Below are 19,266 nucleotides of genomic sequence, written 5' to 3'. Positions count from 1 at the left end.
CTCAGGATAGGAAGCAAGGATCCTGCACTTGACATAGAAAAGTTCACTGTTCCTATACAGTTATCTTCTCACTGTGAATTGTGCATTACTTGTAGACTCGATGCACAGGATGATTGATGGGCAAGCTGTAGCCAATCGTTTGGATGCAAAAATGTTAACAGAAAAAGCAGGGAGCATGCTTTTGATGATACTTATTTAAGAAGCAAGGTCTATAGCTTCATGCAAAAGAGGCTACCTGTCTGCTCTTTCTATACAGATCCATGGGCTCAAAAAGTAAAGGAACCATGGTCAGATAGGATTTCAGTACATGCTACTTCATTTATTCAATTGATATGTATTGTGGAACATGTAATATGCTAAGGTCTTAAGCTTCTTTTTGTGTGAAAAAAGAACAATGAAGGGTTGTGCCTGTGGAAGGTCAATAATCATGGGAAATAACGAACCATGAAACTAAAAAGTGAAGGTTTATTAAAAAGAAGGGGCTAATCAATGAAAACTCAAAGGTCTTGACAATTGAAGGTCCAAGGTCATAATAACGACCGATCACAAGAAACCCGATAAAAGGAGGGCTCGAAAGACATGAGAACTATAGGGGCTACAAGACACATACAACAAGGACAAAGAGATGGAAGACATTTAGATGTAAAACATGAATTCACATGTCTTGGGAAAATGTTACACTCTTTACTTTTCGAAGTTCCAAGACAATGTTACACTCTTTACTTTTCGAAGTTCGAACTGTCCCCCATAAAAATCTGGCTTTGCCAATGGGGTCATGGTGTAGTGGTTTGAGTGTGGGCTGAGTTATATGGGTGTGTGAACTCAAATCCTGCGCCTTGCTGTTAGCAGTCATGTTTGTCATGCCTTGTCATCTCCTGCCTGTGAGCCTCAGTCTGAGTCAGATGAGGACTTTAGGAGCTTTGACTTGTCTATCACTTGTTTTGACGGAGGAGGTAGCTCATTCTAGAGCACTCAGTTTATTGCATTTCAGTGCATTTTCTCCTCCAGTCGGGATTTTATGTGCATTTCCCGGGGCAGTTTCTACATTCTTCAGCCTGCCTCACCTGCCAGACATTGTCCACCCTTTCCGGGATTTTTCTGAGCATTCCTGGCATTTTTACCAGCATTAAATGCTGGTCGGATCAGCATTAAATGCTGGTCGGATCAGCATTAAATGCTGGTCGGACATATTTATGGCCTCAAATTTCAGGTAGGCCAGTTTTTGGGTTTTTTGGCTATTTATAGCCATTTCCCACTTGCCAGTCAGTTGTATTATCATCTTCCCTCCTTCTTTGGCAGGTGCACACTCCGACTCCGTCATCTTCCTCCATCTTCGGTGCTGCCATCATCATCAGCCTGTTCTGGTGCCCTCACTGACGCTCCGGGCTGCGTGCAGGGGCTGATCAGTCCACAGTTTTGTATTCAGCATTCATTACAGTCAGTGCAGATTTTCTTCCTTCATTCCCTGCTTTCTCTCTCTCCTCCTCTGTGTTCGTGTTCTTCTTCCGTTGCGCACTCTCACATGGTATCAGAGCCGAAGGAGAGTACACGGAGCTGAGTTTTACGCGGGAGAACACCCACAACTTTGCGTTTGCTGGTCAAGACGTCTCCAACAGCTGAGGCGTCACCTTTTGCACCATCTCCTTGATCAAGGCGGCCTGTTTTGGTGTCACATATTTGCGTTTGCTGCTGGCGCCTTCTCCAATGGCTGCCACGTCATCACCCACCTCTTTCTGCTTGCATTTTCAGCCTGGGCGGCCCTCCTCCAGCTGGGCGACACTCCTTCAGCTTGCGCCTTGCTGTTTTGGCTGTTGTTCCATCTTCAGGCGGCTCTTTTCCTGCTGGCGACCTATTCCCAGGCTGCGTTTTCAGGCAGGAGGCTGTTTTTCTGTGGTGATTGCATCGTTAGCATTTGCGTTTGACATCATCCTTGCGTTCTGTGCAAGGCGGCCAGCTCAGGAGCTTCTGATGTTTGTGTTTCGGCACCGGCAACCTTCCCTTGTTGTGTTTTGGTGTTTGCAGATATCGAAGATGTCTTCTCATCAGTTTACGGGCTTTGATGATTCAGATGACGAGCTTTTGTCTCAACACTCATCTGAACGGAGGTGTGATTATTATCACGAGGACCGTCGTCCGGAGTCTATTCCTCTTTCCCGTCCCCCTTCTATTCATGTATCTCGGCGAGCCCCTTCCAGTGGGCCGCAGATGCAGCCTTTGGTACCCCCTGTACAGATACCCGTACTTCCTCAGCTGCCCAAAGAGAACCGGTTGGATGGATCCAACTTTTCTCTATGGTCTTGCAAGGTGGAGTGTATCTTGGACTCCTTCGATCTTTGGGAGCTTGTTTCTGTTCCTATTCCCCGGCCTAAGGTGGATCCCGCAGATGGGACATCTATGGATCGTGCAGCCTTATGGGATCGGCTTAATTCTAGAGCCAGATCTTTCCTCTTTCTGAGTTTGCAGGATTCTGTCCTTGTTCATGTTCACAGGTTGAAGATTGCAGCAGACGTGTGGAGAAAGCTTGCGTCTCTCTATCCACAGAAGACGTTTGCCCACCGGATATCTCTCGAAAAGAAGTTGCGGATGCTCGCTATTGATGATAGTCCTTCCATGAAGGACCACATCAACAGATTACAGGATATGAGGGATGAGCTTGCATCCCTCGGTCGGACGATATCTTCTGAAGACATGGCCATGATTCTTTTGACTCAGCTGCCATCGCCTCAGTTTGATGTCTTCTACACCAGCCTTCTTACATCGAGGACCCGTGAGAAGCTTCTATGGGAGGAGCTATCCCCGCTTGTCTTGGAGCATGACGAGCGACTCAGAGAGGTCAGTGCTAGTGGATCCGACTGCACTAGAGCCTTTGTTGCAGGTTCGGGAGGACAGAAGAAGACGACGAAGTCAAAGGCTAAGAAGAAGGACAGTTCTTCAGGCTCTGATTCAGATTCAGAGAGACCGAAGTGCCCACACTGTGGGAAAGGGACACATCCAGAGGAGAAATGTTGGAAGCAGTACCCTCACCTTCGTCCGGGAGCAAAGGATGGATCTACATCGGAGCCTTCTTCTACCTCTACACCAGTTGTTACCCATGAGTCGGTGTTCCTTCATATCCATGCTTTGGAGGAGGATCCTTCTTCCGTGGCTGCAGTGTCTTTTGCGCAGCCTTGGTTAGTGGACAGTGGTGCTTCGAGTCATATGACTCCCCGAGGTGATTTGTTACAGGATCTCCGTCCATCAGAGGGTTCAGTCACTGTTGGTGACATTTTATCGGTGCCTATTAGTGGTGTTGGCACATTGCCTTTGTTTACCGACCGACCTTCGAGCTCCTTTTCACAGGCCCTACATGTTCTGGATTTGGGCCTTCCCCTCCTCTCAGTTTATGGCCTTACGAGGCTTGGCACACAAGTGATCTTCACCGAGCATGCCGTTGTTATTGAGGATTCTCTTACAGGAACTGTCTTATCTACAGGTTGGCAGGAGAGCGGGCTTTACAGGCTCCATTCCCCTTCTTTGATGCAGGGTCCTCCGAGGCAGTCTATTGCTACACCCGTTCCCGCTTGTGCACCTTCTATTCCACAGGTTCCTTCCCAGCCCCCACCCTCTCCTCCGGTGGTTCCCTCGTACCTCCCATCCCTTTCAGAGGGGGACGATCTCGGTGATGCGGCTGTGGATTCCCTGGCCCCTAGTGTTTTAGAGGGGGATTCCTAGGATCGTGAGGAGCTCCTTCAGCAGCAGTCTACATCGACGGACTTCATCGACCTTGGCATTCCTCTTGCCACCCCAGGATCTGTTTCTCCCTTGGCCTTCTGCCACATCCAGGATCTGAGAGGGGGTGTTAGCAGTCATGTTTGTCATGCCTTGTCATCTCCTGCCTGTGAGCCTCAGTCTGAGTCAGATGAGGATTTTAGGAGCTCTGACTTGTCTATCACTTGTTTTGACGGAGGAGGTAGCTCATTCTAGAGCACTCAGTTTATTGCATTTCAGTGCATTTTCTCCTCCAGTCGGGATTTTATGTGCATTTCCCGGGGCAGTTTCTGCATTCTTCAGCCTGCCTCACCTGCCGGACATTGTCCACCCTTTCCGGGATTTTTCTGAGCATTCCTGGCATTTTTACCAGCATTAAATGCTGGTCGGACATATTTATGGCCTCAAATTTCAGGTAGGCCAGTTTTTGGGTTTTTTGGCTATTTATAGCCATTTCCCACTTGCCAGTCAGTTGTATTATCATCTTCCCTCCTTCTTTGGCAGGTGCACACTCCGACTCCGTCATCTTCCTCCGTCTTCGGTGCTGCCATCATCATCAGCCTGTTCTGGTGCCCTCACTGACGCTCCGGGCTGCGTGCAGGGGCTGATCAGTCCACAGTTTTGTATTCAGCATTCATTACAGTCAGTGCAGATTTTCTTCCTTCATTCCCTGCTTTCTCTCTCTCCTCCTCTGTGTTCGTGTTCTTCTTCCGTTGCGCACTCTCACACTTGCATCCTCCGAGGCATATTAAAGTATCTATTCGTAACAAATATCTGGCTTCAAATTTTATTGTGTAATGATACTTCCTTGAAGGGGAAAATGTAAGATTGTGCATTAGATATTTTCTGTGACATTATGCATATTAATGCATTGGTAAATCACTTGTTCAGTATTATGTACTGTTGTAATTGAAGTAATTGTCATGCTAGTTTGATTGTCATATAGTAGCTTAGGCTTAGATATTGACTTATTGCTTTAACTTTGTAATATGTCTTTATGCAGAAGACAAGTGCATCCAATCTACCAGGCCATTCTCTTGGAATCGCCATGACCCCAGAAAGTAAAGTCATTTACTTTAGATAAGCATTCTTTATTCTGGTCTAAGTTGACTCAGAGGAACAGATCAGAAAAACTCTATCATGAACACATTTATGGAAAGAGAAACAGTAATATATGCATAAAGACATTCACTAATACATAAATACTCATATACAAACATCATTTTTATGTCTGTTTATGCATCCATCTTCCCTGCCACTCTGATCCTCTCAGTGACAGTTTTTCTTCAATTGTAATAATGTTTTTCTTCATTGAAACACAGATTAGATCCCTGAATGCAGGAGAATCTCTCCCAAGGGAATCTCCTGCACTTGGGATTGGAGAAAATTGGGAAGAATCTGTTTTGTACAAATTTAAATGTGGTCTAAGCTGAGAACTGTAGTGAAAGTAGCTTGTTATAAACTGTCTGATTTTTCTTTACTGTCCAAATGGTCATCAATACCAATCTTGTTTCTCAGGATGCACACTCGTTTTTCACAACAAGAAAACAAGTGCTTGCTTCCAATGGTATGCAAAAGAAGCTCTATTTCATTGGTTTACACTGGATCTCTAAATGTGGGGGGGTACTTCACATGACCATAAGTGGTTATGCCTAGGATTCTCACTTATGGTGCTAATGAGTTTGGATTCTCAGGGCTCATTTCCTCACAGTCACTGCCAAAATTGTTTCAGAAAGTTGCTTGAAAGGTGTCAGTCTGTCAATGAAATAATGCTTCTAGAGCTCGCGCTGATGTAATGGGTAAAATGCACCTGTGATGTGCCTATCTAACAAATCCATGATGGCACGAATTTGGTAGTCCATCAACCTAGGCGACTCTATTTGGAGTTCCCATGGAATATCCAAACTTTGTGGCATAGGGTCACTTGAATCTACCCTTGCAGGGAAAGCTCTGTCTCATTCCCATGAGGATTGGCTTGCATTTCTTTTTTCTACTTTTAATAACTTAGGATTGCACTCTACATTTGCATCTAGCACACTAGTTGGATCTTCTGTTTCAGTTCCCTTAGTATATTTTCTTATCACTAAGTGTTAGCTATCCATAGGTGAATGCCACTTTGCACCCTTGTGCATTAGTAGTAGGAATTCCACCTTTTGATATTGTGCCTTGTTGGGTTTTCACTCACGCCTACGCTCACAGAGGAGTGTCGGTGATCAATAGGACACTGGGGCACTTTTTACTCTCGGTACGAGAGGTTTTTCCCCCTAGACTTATTGTCTTCTTTCATATGTGCTTATGCCACACACTTACAAGCACTTATCGTGTTCGGGTGTGAACACCCCCTACAACCCTAAGGTTTAAGGGTTGTACTTTGTACTTTTAGATTACACTCTTTCAGTCTATTGCATTGGGTGTCGTGCTTCACTCTCCACATTGTCTACTACACTTTGAGTTGAGCTTCGATCCTCTCTCCATCTCACATTTGGTATCGGAGCTGAGGCTCTGTTCTCAGTTTAGCTCTGCTCAGCCTCCAGGAGTCCCAATTCAGTACAGATTTGCCACCTGTCCACTGTCAACTCTGGAGCTGCCTTGCTCCTGCTCTGTCTGTCACGGGGACATGAAATTTTGAGATGCTTTAATCTTGCTAGTTACATTTGATTAAGTTATTAATCAAATGTGCAAAAGTTTAGCACATGTGATGCACATGGTAGTTATTTCATGGGAATGGGCCAAGGACCCCGAGGATGCAGTGGGTGTTAAAGGAAAAAGTTGTGTTAAGTTATGCCAACTGGGTTTTGGTGGTCAGCTGGTGCCAGGTTGGACCCTCGGACAATTGTTTGGCCATTAAGTGTCAGTGTTGACACTAGGGACTAGCATTAATTAATTAATTAATGCTAGTCTAAGGGTCAACAGAGGTTGGGAACCACTCCAAGTTGCAAATGGCCTAGCCAATTTCATTACAAATGGGCATGTTTAATTTTGGGCAAGGTCGAAAGGGCTGAAATTAATTTTCAGAATTAATTAATTCTGAAAAATTAATTTAATGGCTGAAAATGTATTAGGAAGGCTGCGACTTGGCAAAACTTTCCCATGCAACTAGGGAGAAGGTTGTTGGAAGTTGAATTGCAGCCATTCGGAGCTTGGTAGAGGGGGAGGAGGTGATCAGATTTGGCTTTGAGAGGCGACGACGACTGATCGCGCGCCGCGACAGGACAGGGGGCAGCAAGATTTCTCTTCCGCCTCAAGAGAGGCGGCGGTAGAAGAGGAGGGCTCGCCAGCGGAGCCCTCGTGGGTGAAAATCCTCTTCTACCTTAGGGAGGGCTCCCTAAGGTAGAAGAGGAGTTGGTGTTTTACTCCTCCTTTGAAGGTGTTGGTGCCATCAGATTTGTCATCAGAGCTACGAATCAAAAGATACATTTTAGCTGATTTTCTCTCTTTCTACGGCATTCTCTCATCTCCTCCAGTCTATGCTCAAGCATTCTCAGCAATTATTAGCCATTGGTAGCAGAGTACAACCAAATTTGGTGAACAACAGAGAGTTTACTATTGTAAATCCTAAATTATAGCAGTAATTAGGGTTTAGCAGCCACCTTGGGACCCGTGCCATCAGTCAAAGGCATTGTACACTGAAATCAGCACCGGAAATTCGTGGAATTGTGAGGATTTCAGATGCCAGCCCATCTATTGTGAATTTGGGGCAGCATTTGATCAGTTGGGGTTCCATTAGAGCAAGTCCTGGGTGAAAATCAAGGGGTAATTTGCCTGAATGCTTTGCTGATTATTGGAACAGCAAGGGGCTTTTGAATCAGCCAAGGAGATCTTGAAATCTCGGCTTGTAATTTATCCATTAGCAATTGAAATTAAAAAAATACCGAAATGGGTGCCAGTTTTGGGGCCAACAGGGTGTCCACTGTCCAAGTTTATGAAGGTAAAGTGAGCATTTCAGTTTATGTTCATTTGTTGATTGCTGTAATTAAGTGCTTAATCAAGTTAAACCACCCTATCCGAGAAGGAAGGCTAGTTTCATTGTCAGCCTGAGCCTGATAGAAGCAAATGTCCTGTCCCTGACCAGCGACCTAGGCTACAATAGTTGTCCGCCTTGCGCCCTCCCGCTAGGGTTTTGACGCCCGGAAGCAACACTACTTGCGCCTATTGAGCGCTGCCTGTCCGCCTTGTGCTCTCTCGTGAAGGCTCTGATGCCCGCCAGTAGCGCCACCTATTCGCCTGTGCTCGCCTATACCCAGTTTCCCGCCAACTCTCATAGAAGCGCCGCTTGTACTGTACCTACGCCTATTGCCACCAGCTTGACCGGTCAACTGATTTTAGAGGTATTTAAAAAAAAATTAAACCTTGTTTTTCCAGATTCATTTCTGGAAATAAGGTTTCTGCCCGAGCAGGCACTGAACTCTGAGTACTTGTCTGGGACACGTTGGATGCAAATTTCTTGGCAAATTTATTAGAAATTTAGGGGCTTTTAAGGTTTTTGAAGACATTGGCACATGTACTACAGTCTTAGTCAGAGACAGACTGTTTTGGACACTTTTCGGGCAAGAAATTTTGGGGTTTTTGCTCATACAGTGTTGCTGAACATTGAATGCATCTTTGACTGCGTGCAAGTTTTGACAGAGTGTACCTCAGTGTACTAATTGCAACAAGCTATTTGCTGTAATTTTTGAAAATTTTTCCAGTTTGGACATTGCTCTTTTGCCTTCTTTTGGTATTGATTATCGTGGAAAATTAGGGAGATGCATTTACTTATGTATCCAAGGAGGATAGATTGGATAGTAACAATTACTCACTATGGTCCTTCATGATGAAAAACGTGCTTGTTGCGAAAAATCTTTGGGACTATGTTAGTGGAGAAGAAATTCGGCCCGGAGTTGTGGCTCTTGCTACTTGTCCCCCAACAGGACGTGGACAACGGGCACCTCAGCCTGTTCGGCGTGCTCCACTTCAGCCACTTCCCCAAAGATCAGGAGCTCAAAAAGCATGGGATACACGGGATGCACAGGCTTTGTCGCTGATTGCATTGGCAGTTTAGCGGTCCATCATCCCCCACATTCGTTCGGTAGCTTCTTCACGAGAAGCTTGGTTAACTTTGGAGCAGATGTTTGCTGGTAAGAATGAGACTTGCATCTCTTTCTTAAAGAAAGAGCTTGAGAAATTGAAGATGGATGAGGGTGATTCTATGCAGGATCACTTGAACAAAATTCAAGACTTGCGTGAGCAACTTATAAATGTCGATGAGTACTATTCGGATGCACAGCTAATATCTACTACATTGAACTCATTACCTCCTTCGTACTTGGCTTTTCACATTGCCCTAAACCTCATAATGAGGATAGCCCCACAACCTATTTCCTTTCTTTAGTTAGTCAGTTTGCTTCTAGAGGAGCAAACGAGAAGAAATAGTGGTGTGGATGTAATAGTCTATGAGCAGGCTTTTATGGCTAGACAGAAGGGTAAAAACAGCCAAGTAAAGAATGCTCCGTAGAGCTTTGGGACTTCAGGCACCTCACAGGGAAGTAAAAAGTGCCCCAGTATCCTACTGATCACCGACACTCCTCTGTGAGTGTAGGCATGAGTGAAAACCTAACAAACCCCCCTGGAGTGAAGAGTGATCAAAAGTACAAGGATCATCTGCCACCAAAGCATTAAAGAAAATTACACATTTTGAGGCTTGGAACAGCCGGAAACCTTTTGTTGGACACTTTCGTACCTTTGGGTGTCTTGCATATGCACACATTCCCCAGGTACTCAGAAAAAAGTTGGATAACAAGGCTGTCAAATGCATTTTTGTGGGATATAGTAGTGAGAGCAAAGGCTACAGACTCTATGATCCTGTCTCTAAAAAGGTGTTTGTTAGTAGGGATGTACCCTTTGATGAAAAATCAAAATTATCCCTTGCTGGTTTAGACACATATTAGGCTGCCCATGATGTATTTGAAGGGCTGCTGCCCATTACATTTGATGATTCAGCTGGAGTTTCAGCAAGTGAACTCAATGTTCAGCCAGCTGCTCCATTGGAAAATGCAAAAAATTAGCCATTGGCTGATCTGAATAATCAGCAAAGTGCTTAAACTGAAATTCAGCAAGAGCTTATGCATAGTCAGGAGGCAAGACAAATGCCTAAATGGTATTTACAGACTATGAAAGATAGTCATTTGGATGTACCCATGGCTGTCGTACTAGAAGGCAAGCTCGTATGCATGATACTACACATACCATGGAGTTTGTTATGGCAGTAAGCACAATTGATGATGAGGAGCTTGAATGTTTTGAGGATGCACAATAGAGTGTGCATTGGAAGGCAGCAATGCAAGCTGAATTGGATTCTATCACTAAGAATTAAACATGGAGTTTAGTGTCTTTGCCCTTTGGAAAGAAAGCCATCGGAACGAAATGGGTCTACAAGCTGAAACGGAATGCAAATGGATCCATTGACAAATATAAGGCAAGGCTTGTAGCTAAAGGCTATGCACAGAAGAAAGGCATTGACTATGAGGAGACATTTGCTCCTATCTTTCGAATGACGACCATTAGGTCTATGGTTTCTTTGGCCATCCATTATGGATGGACTATGCATTGGTTAGATATTAAAATTGCATTTTTACATGGGGAACTTCATGAGGAAGTATATGTACAATAGCCCATTGGTTTTGCAATTGAGGGATCCGAACACTTGGTTTGCAAACTAAAAAAGACTTTATATGGTTTGAAACAAGCTCCTAGAGCTTGGTATGCAAAGATAGATGCCTTTTTGCTCAGGCAAGGGTTTATAAACAGCTCATCTGAGTCTACTCTTTATGTATGTAAAGAGGGGGGATCCATGTTGATCATTTGTCTATATGTTGATGATCTTTTGCTTATAGGAACACATGCTGATCAGATTTCGACATTCAAACAAAATTTGCATAAAACTTTTGAAATGTCAGACTTGGGGTCTTTGCATTATTACTTCGGCATTCAGTTCATACATGATGCTAGCTTTATTGGTTTATCAGAGTCAAGATACATTGGTAAACTTCTTGAGAAGTTTGGCTTACAAGATTGCAAGCTAGTCTGTACACCAATGGTACCTATATTAAAGCTGTCATTACATGATGACAGTGATTTGTTTGATATACACACATATGCTCCAGTCGTTGGATGTCTTATTTACCTATGCAACACTAGGTTGGATATACAGTTTGCAGTTTCAGCTTTGAGCAGATATATACATCAGCCACACATGTCACATTGGCAAGTTGTTAAGCGTGTCTTTCATTACTTGCAAGGTACTAGATCTCTTGGATTCCTTTATGCCAAGGGGAGACCACTACAGTTACATGCTTATAGTGATTCTGATTGGGTTGGTGATAATGATTTACGTCACTCCACTAGTGGCAATTGTTTCTTTCTTGGCTCATCTTGCATATCTTGGCTTAGCAAGAAACAATCCACTGTTGCCACATTGTCATGTGAAGCTGAATACAAGGCAACTTTCACTACCACAGTTGAATGCGTATGGATTAGACGCTTGCTAGTTGATCTAGATGTATCTGTTAGGGAGCCTACTCCTTTGTTTACTGACAATTAGAGTGCCATTGCAATGGCACAGAACCCAGTGTTTCATGCATGGACGAAACACATTGAGATACATTATCACTTTGTCAAAGAGAGGTACATGCAGGTGATATCAGCCTTGTCTATTGCCCTACAACTAGTAATGTGACAGACATCTTCACCAAAGCTCTTCCTCGTGATAAATTTCAAGCATTTCGCAATGCTTTAAATTTGATCTCCTTTGGTGGTGGATGATCCTTGTACTTTTGATTACTCTTCACTCTAGGGGGGTTTGTTGGGTTTTCACTCACGCCTATGCTCACAGAGGAGTGTTGGTGATCAGTAGAACATTGGGGCACTTTTTACTCTCGGTACGAGAGGTTTTTTCCCTTGGACTTATTGTCTTCTTTCGTATGTGCTTATGCCACACACGTACATGCACTTATCGTGTTCGGATGTGAACACCCCCTACAACCCTAGGTTTAAGGGTTGTACCTTATACTTTTAAATTACACTCTTTCAGTCTATTGCATTGGGTGTCGTGCTTCACTCTCCACACTGTCTACTGCACTCTGAGCTGCTCTTTCCATCTCGCATGCCTTACACCCACTTGCAAGTGAGCGCATTTGTCTATCTTGGGATGTTTGTGATGGGTATCTCTCTCACTACCCTTGGATATTCACCAGTCCATCCATGGCCTCTCAAACGCAGGGATTTTCATCCTTTGCATATGGTGCACCATCACTCACTCCGTGGGTTACTCCCATGCAAGGATTTCTATCCTTTGCCTATCGTGTTCCCACCCCTCCTCCTTAGGCTCCACATGCAGCTACCATGCTCATGTCCTGTCAGCCTATACCCACTATTGGATCCATTTTGCATACATATTGTATGCATGGTGGGCACTCTAGTATTAATTCCCAAGTGTAGTCTACTCCCCCACTGTACCCTCCCTACCCACCCCATCCATCTTCCTCATTTAGCACTGCAACTCTTGTTGCTACGGCCAACTATGCCTTCATGGATAAGGCTCATTTTAATGGTCGAATTTCACTACTTGGTCTAACTTTATGCAACAAGTGCTTGAATCTCAGGATCTTTGGGACCTAGTCATTGGTCTAGAGTCTATACTTGGCTCACTATGATAATATTTGTCAATGGAGAGCTCAAAATGCCACAACCTATATTGAGTTAATGGAAGGATTGATTCCTAAGTTCCATTCTCAATTCCAACACTTTTCCCTTGCATTTGAGCATTCGAGCCGTCTACTTGACCGCCATGTAGCAAGAGATTGGACTTGACATATCAATCTCAAATTTGAGCTTCAAGAATTTTCTATGAAGGAAGGGGATGACCTAAAAGTCAAGTTGGTTTAATATAGGTTTTACACACAGTACCAGAGATCGGGCCATGTAGAACGAGGAGTGTCGTTCTAAGGCCTAGGGTCTCCTAGCTAAGAAAACACAATAGATTGCAACTACCTCCACTCCCCTTGGACCGTCAAGTGGGGCTATGTCTCCTGCTACTGCTCCATTTGTTGCTTTTGGCACTCATGCCATGGATATGTTGCACACGGACAACCTCATCCAGCCCACCCTTATAGTACTCCTAAAGATTTGGGTGATTGGTCTGCTAACATCACTCTATTAGATTTTTCACCAGTAGCACTTTAGGCACGGTCTCCTTCTACATCCCCATCTAGGACCATTTTCCCACCTAGGCCTATTTTTCCACTTCGACATGAGTTTCGTTGGTAGTGACTTGTTGATGGCCGTATGCGATGGTGGTCACACACGTAGGCTAGCACCTTTAGGGTACACTACACTAGTCTCATACTATATACCTGAGTCAAGTCCATAGGTTACTCTGTTCTTAGGCTTTATTTCCTTTGTCTTCTACTGCATTCACTCATTCACACATTCATTCATTTTCTTTTAGCTTTACTTTTGCTTTGTTTTCCTTTGAAGCATCTCATTATTGACCTCTGTTTTTACATATTTTGATCTCTTTTGTAGGGTTTTCTTTTTTAGTCCAGGACTAATATGTAGGTTTGCATTGGTCCTTATTCGGTTGAAGACATGGGAAGTGCATTGTTCCTTTCTGATTTTATCTCCCTTGGAGAATTGTCTTCTACAAGCATGAAGGCTTTGCCTCCCAAGGTGCATCTTGTGACAACTCTTGATGCTATCATAGTTTTAGCTTCTCCCTAGCTCCTTTAGTTGGGGTGTTTCATCCACATCCTTCTTCGTGGTACTCGGTATCACGTAAAGACTGACATCACATTCCTCTTCCTCCTTCGCCATTGATATCCATGGTTAAGAGGGGATTCCTACTCTTTGTTGGTATTCTATAAGTTTCACATTTGTCTTCAACATCTGCCTCCCTTCCTTGTTGTACCTTAACTTTGTATTGCATGATTATCCTCATCTTTGTAAAGGGTGTTTGGGCAAATGAACAATTTTCCCACGAGACACACTGTCCAAGTGGCACTTGTTGCATGCACATTCTCATCATGTAGCATTACTCTTTGCACACACTGTCCAAGTGGCACTTGTTGCATGCACATTCTCATCATGTAGCATTACTCTTTGCATTTCATTGTGCAGAGTATCCCCAAGCGGATCATGAGCTATTTCTATTAGTGATTCTTTAACCACCTTACCAGCATACTTCTTCACCCTTGTACTTTGTACACCGACACCCACGGATGGTTGAGATAACTTGTTTGTTTTGTGATGTGTTGGATCTAACCATCCCTTTCATTCTTCCCTTGGGACATAGTTACTTAATAGAAGGAAAATCTTATTTAAAATCATCGAAAAGAAAGAAGTTAAATGTGGTTCCATTTGCCTTTGCAGGTCGTGGTAGGCCACTTGGCACTCTTTCCATCATTTATAGCATTGATTCATTCATGTCAAAGTTCTCTTTTTTCTTTGTTTTTGTGTTTTTGCATTCTGCATTTTGTGTTATTGTGTTTTAGTCTTGTTTGTACATTTTATGTTTTCTCAGTGTAAACACTAGTATATCTTCATAGAGGACATGGTGTGGGAGGCCATCGATAGGCTTTGCAAGGTAAGGTATAGGATCATGATGAATTGGTAGCTCAGTACCTGATAAATGCTAGAGATATGGTGGCAAAACTCTTGGTATATATGTTTAATAGAGCCATGTGTGAAGGCTGTCTTGAGAGTTAGAGCACCAACACTAGTGTACCCATTCTTAAGTCAGCTAATCCACCTCACCCATTAACTATCGCACCATCATGGTTGGCTACACATTGGCCAAATTATATGCCTCCACCCTTGAGGAGGAATTGAGTCAATGTGTAGAGAAAGTGGGCCTCAGGGCATGGGGCAAGCTAGATTTAGGAAAGGTTTTTCAATGCTAGATAATATCTTCACACTTAGGGCCATTATTGAGGAGGGTAGAGCTCATGGGAGATCGATCTATTGTTGCTTTTTGGATTTCCACAAAGCTTTTGACATGCCATGGCTAGATTAATGCACAAGTTATACAACATGGGAGTACCTAGAGAGCTCATCTAGGGTATTCTAGTGTATATGAGTAGGTGGTTGGCCGAGTACAAACACCACAGGGTTTCTCAGACCATGTTCGCTTCACTATTGGAGCGAAGTAAGGATTTGTCTCTCATCAACACCTTTAGACTATACATTGATGTGATCTTCGATCACATCTTCAGTGGAGGAGATAGAGGAGGCCCATTGGCCGGCACTTGGATACTCCTCTTACTGTATGGAGACGATATTGTAGTGATAGTTGACTCTCCACTGGGCTACAAAAACATCTACATGCATTATACTTCCATACACAAGACGATAGAATCTTACTTACCAAGGTTATGGTGTTTAATATTACATCTTAGTGGGTCAAGAGATCAATACCAAGCTTTATCTATGGACACCAATTGGAGTATGCTAATTCTTATATATATTTGGGTATCCTATTTACAAGATGCATTTTTTCTATGAGAGAGGTGGCAAAGACTAGGACTTATACAAGGTAGTACAACATTGTGAGGATTGGAGAGGATTAGCTCACATGTACAATTTTAGGAGTCTTGCACTAAGTATTGGCTACTTGACATTGTGAGGGTTGGAGAGGATGTGCTAGGTGTCCTGCACTAAGTTATGGCTATTTGATACTCTAATTGCATCCAACTATTATATGGAGTACAGATTTGGAGCCTAGCCTTGATCATTGTTGTAGATCAGACCGTAGCATCATGGATGGAGGTTGATTCATGGATGGAGGTTGATGGAGAGGCCACTGGTATCCATGATTGCCAGCAGGATGATCAGATGTAAGGCCTTAATCTTGCATGAGATTGTTAAAGCTGAGATGGGGGCTCCTTTGATTGTTGTATAGGGTCTTACTAGATCAGTGCCATTTCTGCACAGCTTATGGGAGCTCCCTTGATATAGATATGCATGGTTAGCCCTTGAGTACTCATGATAGATTTTTGTAGAGAGTGATACCTCATTTTGGTATATGCTCAGATGACATCATGGTTTGAGTTACATAGTCTTAGCATGGGTAGACTACACCCCTTTCAGTACTCCCTTAGTGCACTCTTTCTCACTCCAAGTCACTCAGAGATTGGCAGGATCATCAAATAGGATCTTATTCAGTTAGAGACTAGGAAGGCATGACTGACACCAGTGCAAGAGATGGGGATGAAGATGGCTTTCTATGGAGACCATTTTCTCCACACCATTGAGGATGGCTTTATTATATTCCCAAGATACATGGATACTCACCTATCACATGAAATTAGATGTGTTATTGGTCAGATACACACCTCCTCAGACCAAGTAGAGTTTAAGATTGATAGATATACGTCCATACCCTTAGAGGAGCACATATGCAAGATCTGCCAATGATAGCTAGAGATAGAGGATCATCACATTTGCTGATGTCCAACATACTGTGAGTTCTTGGGCCTCTTTCATTGTGTATTCAGGGATGGACTTGGGCACTATTGAGAGTCATGGACTATTCTGGCTAGAGATGCCTTGATCTGTTTCTCTTGGAGGTATGAGGATTGGTAGAGACTATTCTCAGAGGTAGAGCAACAACTTGTTAAGGGCCTATCCAGAGTCAACTTATAGATTTCTTCATGAGGAGCACCTTGCAATTTCCATTGAGACACCCTTGGTCTGGTGCCTTGGTCTCTTTGGAGTAACCTTCTGGATAGAGAGAGAGAGAGAGAGAGAGAGAGAGAGAGAGAGAGAGAGAGAGTAGTGCTAGACTTTCTCTTCCCTTGGGCGCCCTTTTAGACATCGGAGGGGGGTTGAGCCATTGTGAAATTCAAGGCTTGCATTAACACACAATTATCATGCATTTTGGCCTAATTTTACTCTACAAAACAGCATAAAAAAGAATTATCTGAGAAAACACATTTATTTTGCATAGTAGGACAAATGCCTTAAAAATCCCCTTTAAAAGGACATGTTGTGGGCATCCTTCACTATCCCTAATCATTATCACCTTCAACTATCATCCATCAGCCATCTTACTCTCTGCAGCCAACCACGCCTTCACCCAGAGCTGTTGCCCATTGTTTTGGGGTGCTGCTATTAGCGGAGTTTCTAGTTCATGAGTGAGTCTGTGCATGTCCATGTGGGCTGAGTACTATTTTACTAGAGAGTGATGTGGTCTGTCAATTTTCTGGGCACCTGATTTATGGACAATTGGCGTTTTTGTGCTGGCTGACTACATCAATGAGGGCTCATTAATGCTGGCTGAGCTGATCGCATTTTATGGCCTATTTATAGGCTGTTGCTCCCTTCTCATCTTCATCATACACCATTATCTTCTGGTCCTATTGAAGAGAGGGAACCAGTGTCCAGAGCTAGTGACCCACTATTGAGTTTGTATTGTCTCTTATCTCGGTATATGGATTCCATTTCGTGAGCATCTCTATCCTGATTTCTTTTGCAATTTTTTTCCTTTTCACAGTGTTCCTCTTTTCTCTTGTGTTGTGCGGTCTATTACAATAGATTCTCTTGCTTCCATCTCTGCACCCTATTCAGTATCAGACATCCATGTCAGGGATCTTGGTGCTGTTTTTTGCTGCTGCAGATCTGCATAAATTGGCCTGTTTTCTGCCCTCATCTCTGCGCTTTTATGTACAGCAGCCTATGTTTTTGTATCTTTTCACTGTTTAGGATGAGAGGACCAGTCTAACTGGTGTATGACAGCATTTAATCCATGTTCTACCTGCGCTTTTGTGAGCAGCATCTGTGTTTTCGGTTTCTCCTCTTGTGCAGGCCTGGGCGATAGTAATTTCAGTCTGAGTACATTGCATTTGATCCTTCCTAGCTGCATTTGGTCTGTTCTCACTTATTTGATCTCTATGCAGCAGTCGTTTTGTGATCAGCTTGTATAGATATTGTGTGTGAACTCTTGTACCTTTTGGGCCATAATCTCTTTTCATCTCTTCTTTTCTTCATTTTCATTTCCTATCCTCTACAATGGCACCTCTCTATTGCTCACACTTGATGATAAGCTCAAAGGTTTTGATCATCTCACTTGGAGTTCCGTGATGAAAGCACGGTTCATGCAAAAGTGCCTGTGGTATGTTGTTTCATGGGCTATTTTGCATCCCCAAATTTCAAATCCTATTCCACTAGATTGGGACCACGACAACTATGAGAAAGTAGTTCTTACTTGGGAGATAGATGATGCTGGTGCTTATTTTCCCCCTTCTTAGGTGCATTTCTAAAGAGGTCCTTTTTGGCGGTTACCTCCTAGGGACACCTTCGGATGTGTGGGAGGAGTTACATATGTTGTACAAGGCTCGATCAACTGTGCGAGGTGTGGCTCTCTATGGTCAACTCCAGACTATATGTAGTTTGAGCCTAAGGATATGATTTACTCTTTTTTACTTTGGGTTACACAAGTACAGGATCAATCTCAGTAGATGCAATCCACCCTTCCAGAGTCTCATCTTATGGGGATTGTGCTCTATAAGATCCCTTCGGATTTTGATGGAGTAGCCAATGCTTTATGGGCCGAAACATTGTCAATCCCCTTCAGCTTTGCTTGTATATTCTTCATGTTGCTTGAGCACGATTCATCTTTATGGTTATAGGGGCCTGCTATCACTATGCTAATAAGGGATATCTATGCAAGGATTTAGTGGCATTCCAGAAAAAGCAAGAGGAGAAGAAGAACCATATGGAATTCTCAGACAAGTTGTCATCCTCAACCAAATCCAACTTCAATTGATCCTCTAGCAAAGGTGAAGACCAAGGTGTAGAAGGGCTTATCTTTTGTAGTAAAGGGGGAGGCCATAGTAGCTCCCTTTACGGCTTTTTAGTTTTGGTGATGTGGTCATCCCACATGACTCTCTAGTGTTAGAGAGGGAGTGTGAGAGGTGATGGCAATGGGGCATTCGAGCCTCATTGATATGCAAGTGCACAGGACCCAGAGAGGGGGTTTCCTTTTGCATCAACAAAGTTTGGTAGATTTTGATATCTTGGAGCTAGGATTGATATCTAGGTTCATGATGAGCTGTTTTTGCTTGATAGAGAGCAGGTCTTGCTCCTAGTCCAAGCTCATAGGAGGAGACACTTTGGTTGTTTGGCTAAAGGCGAGGAATCCATGGTCATGTATGCTACTATAGAGGCATTGTTTGACAAGCATAGAGAGTTGCTATGGCTACTTTTTGTTTTTAGGAGACGGTATGATTGACATTGATATCAAGTTCTCTCTGAGACACCTTGGTGGTGACTGGATCACTCACTGCTTGGTATCCATGGTCCATTCTGATGGTCATTGCTGTATATACTATGATGTGTCATTATCATTGTATAGTGTATTGTACTAGATCCCATGATCTAAGAGAGGATGTTAGCGGAGTTGTTAGTTCATAAGTGAGTCTATGCATGTCCATGGGCTGGGTACTATTTTACCAGAGAGTGATGTGGTCTACCTATTTTTTGGGTGCT

The 19,266-nt window shown here is 43.4% G+C and overlaps 1 protein-coding gene across 3 annotated transcripts in view; it reads left to right on the top strand.

The window, feature by feature from the left end:
• Nucleotides 1-19,266, top strand: part of LOC148030408 (uncharacterized) — an 82,014-nt gene that overhangs the window by 17,376 nt on the left and 45,372 nt on the right. For all 3 annotated transcript variants that reach the window (XM_087686731.1, XM_087686730.1, XM_087686732.1), the window contains exon 5: nt 4,751-4,808. In XM_087686731.1, coding sequence (XP_087542857.1) covers nt 4,751-4,808 — 58 coding nt within the window. The remainder of the gene's footprint in view (nt 1-4,750; nt 4,809-19,266) is intronic.

Source organism: Lygodium microphyllum, chromosome 10 (assembly GCF_053477565.2).
Source record: "Lygodium microphyllum isolate KBCC chromosome 10, Lygodium_microphyllum_v1.1.10, whole genome shotgun sequence".
In the NCBI taxonomy this organism is placed as follows: domain Eukaryota; kingdom Viridiplantae; phylum Streptophyta; class Polypodiopsida; order Schizaeales; family Lygodiaceae; genus Lygodium; species Lygodium microphyllum.
This window is presented reverse-complemented; position numbering and strand designations above follow the sequence as displayed.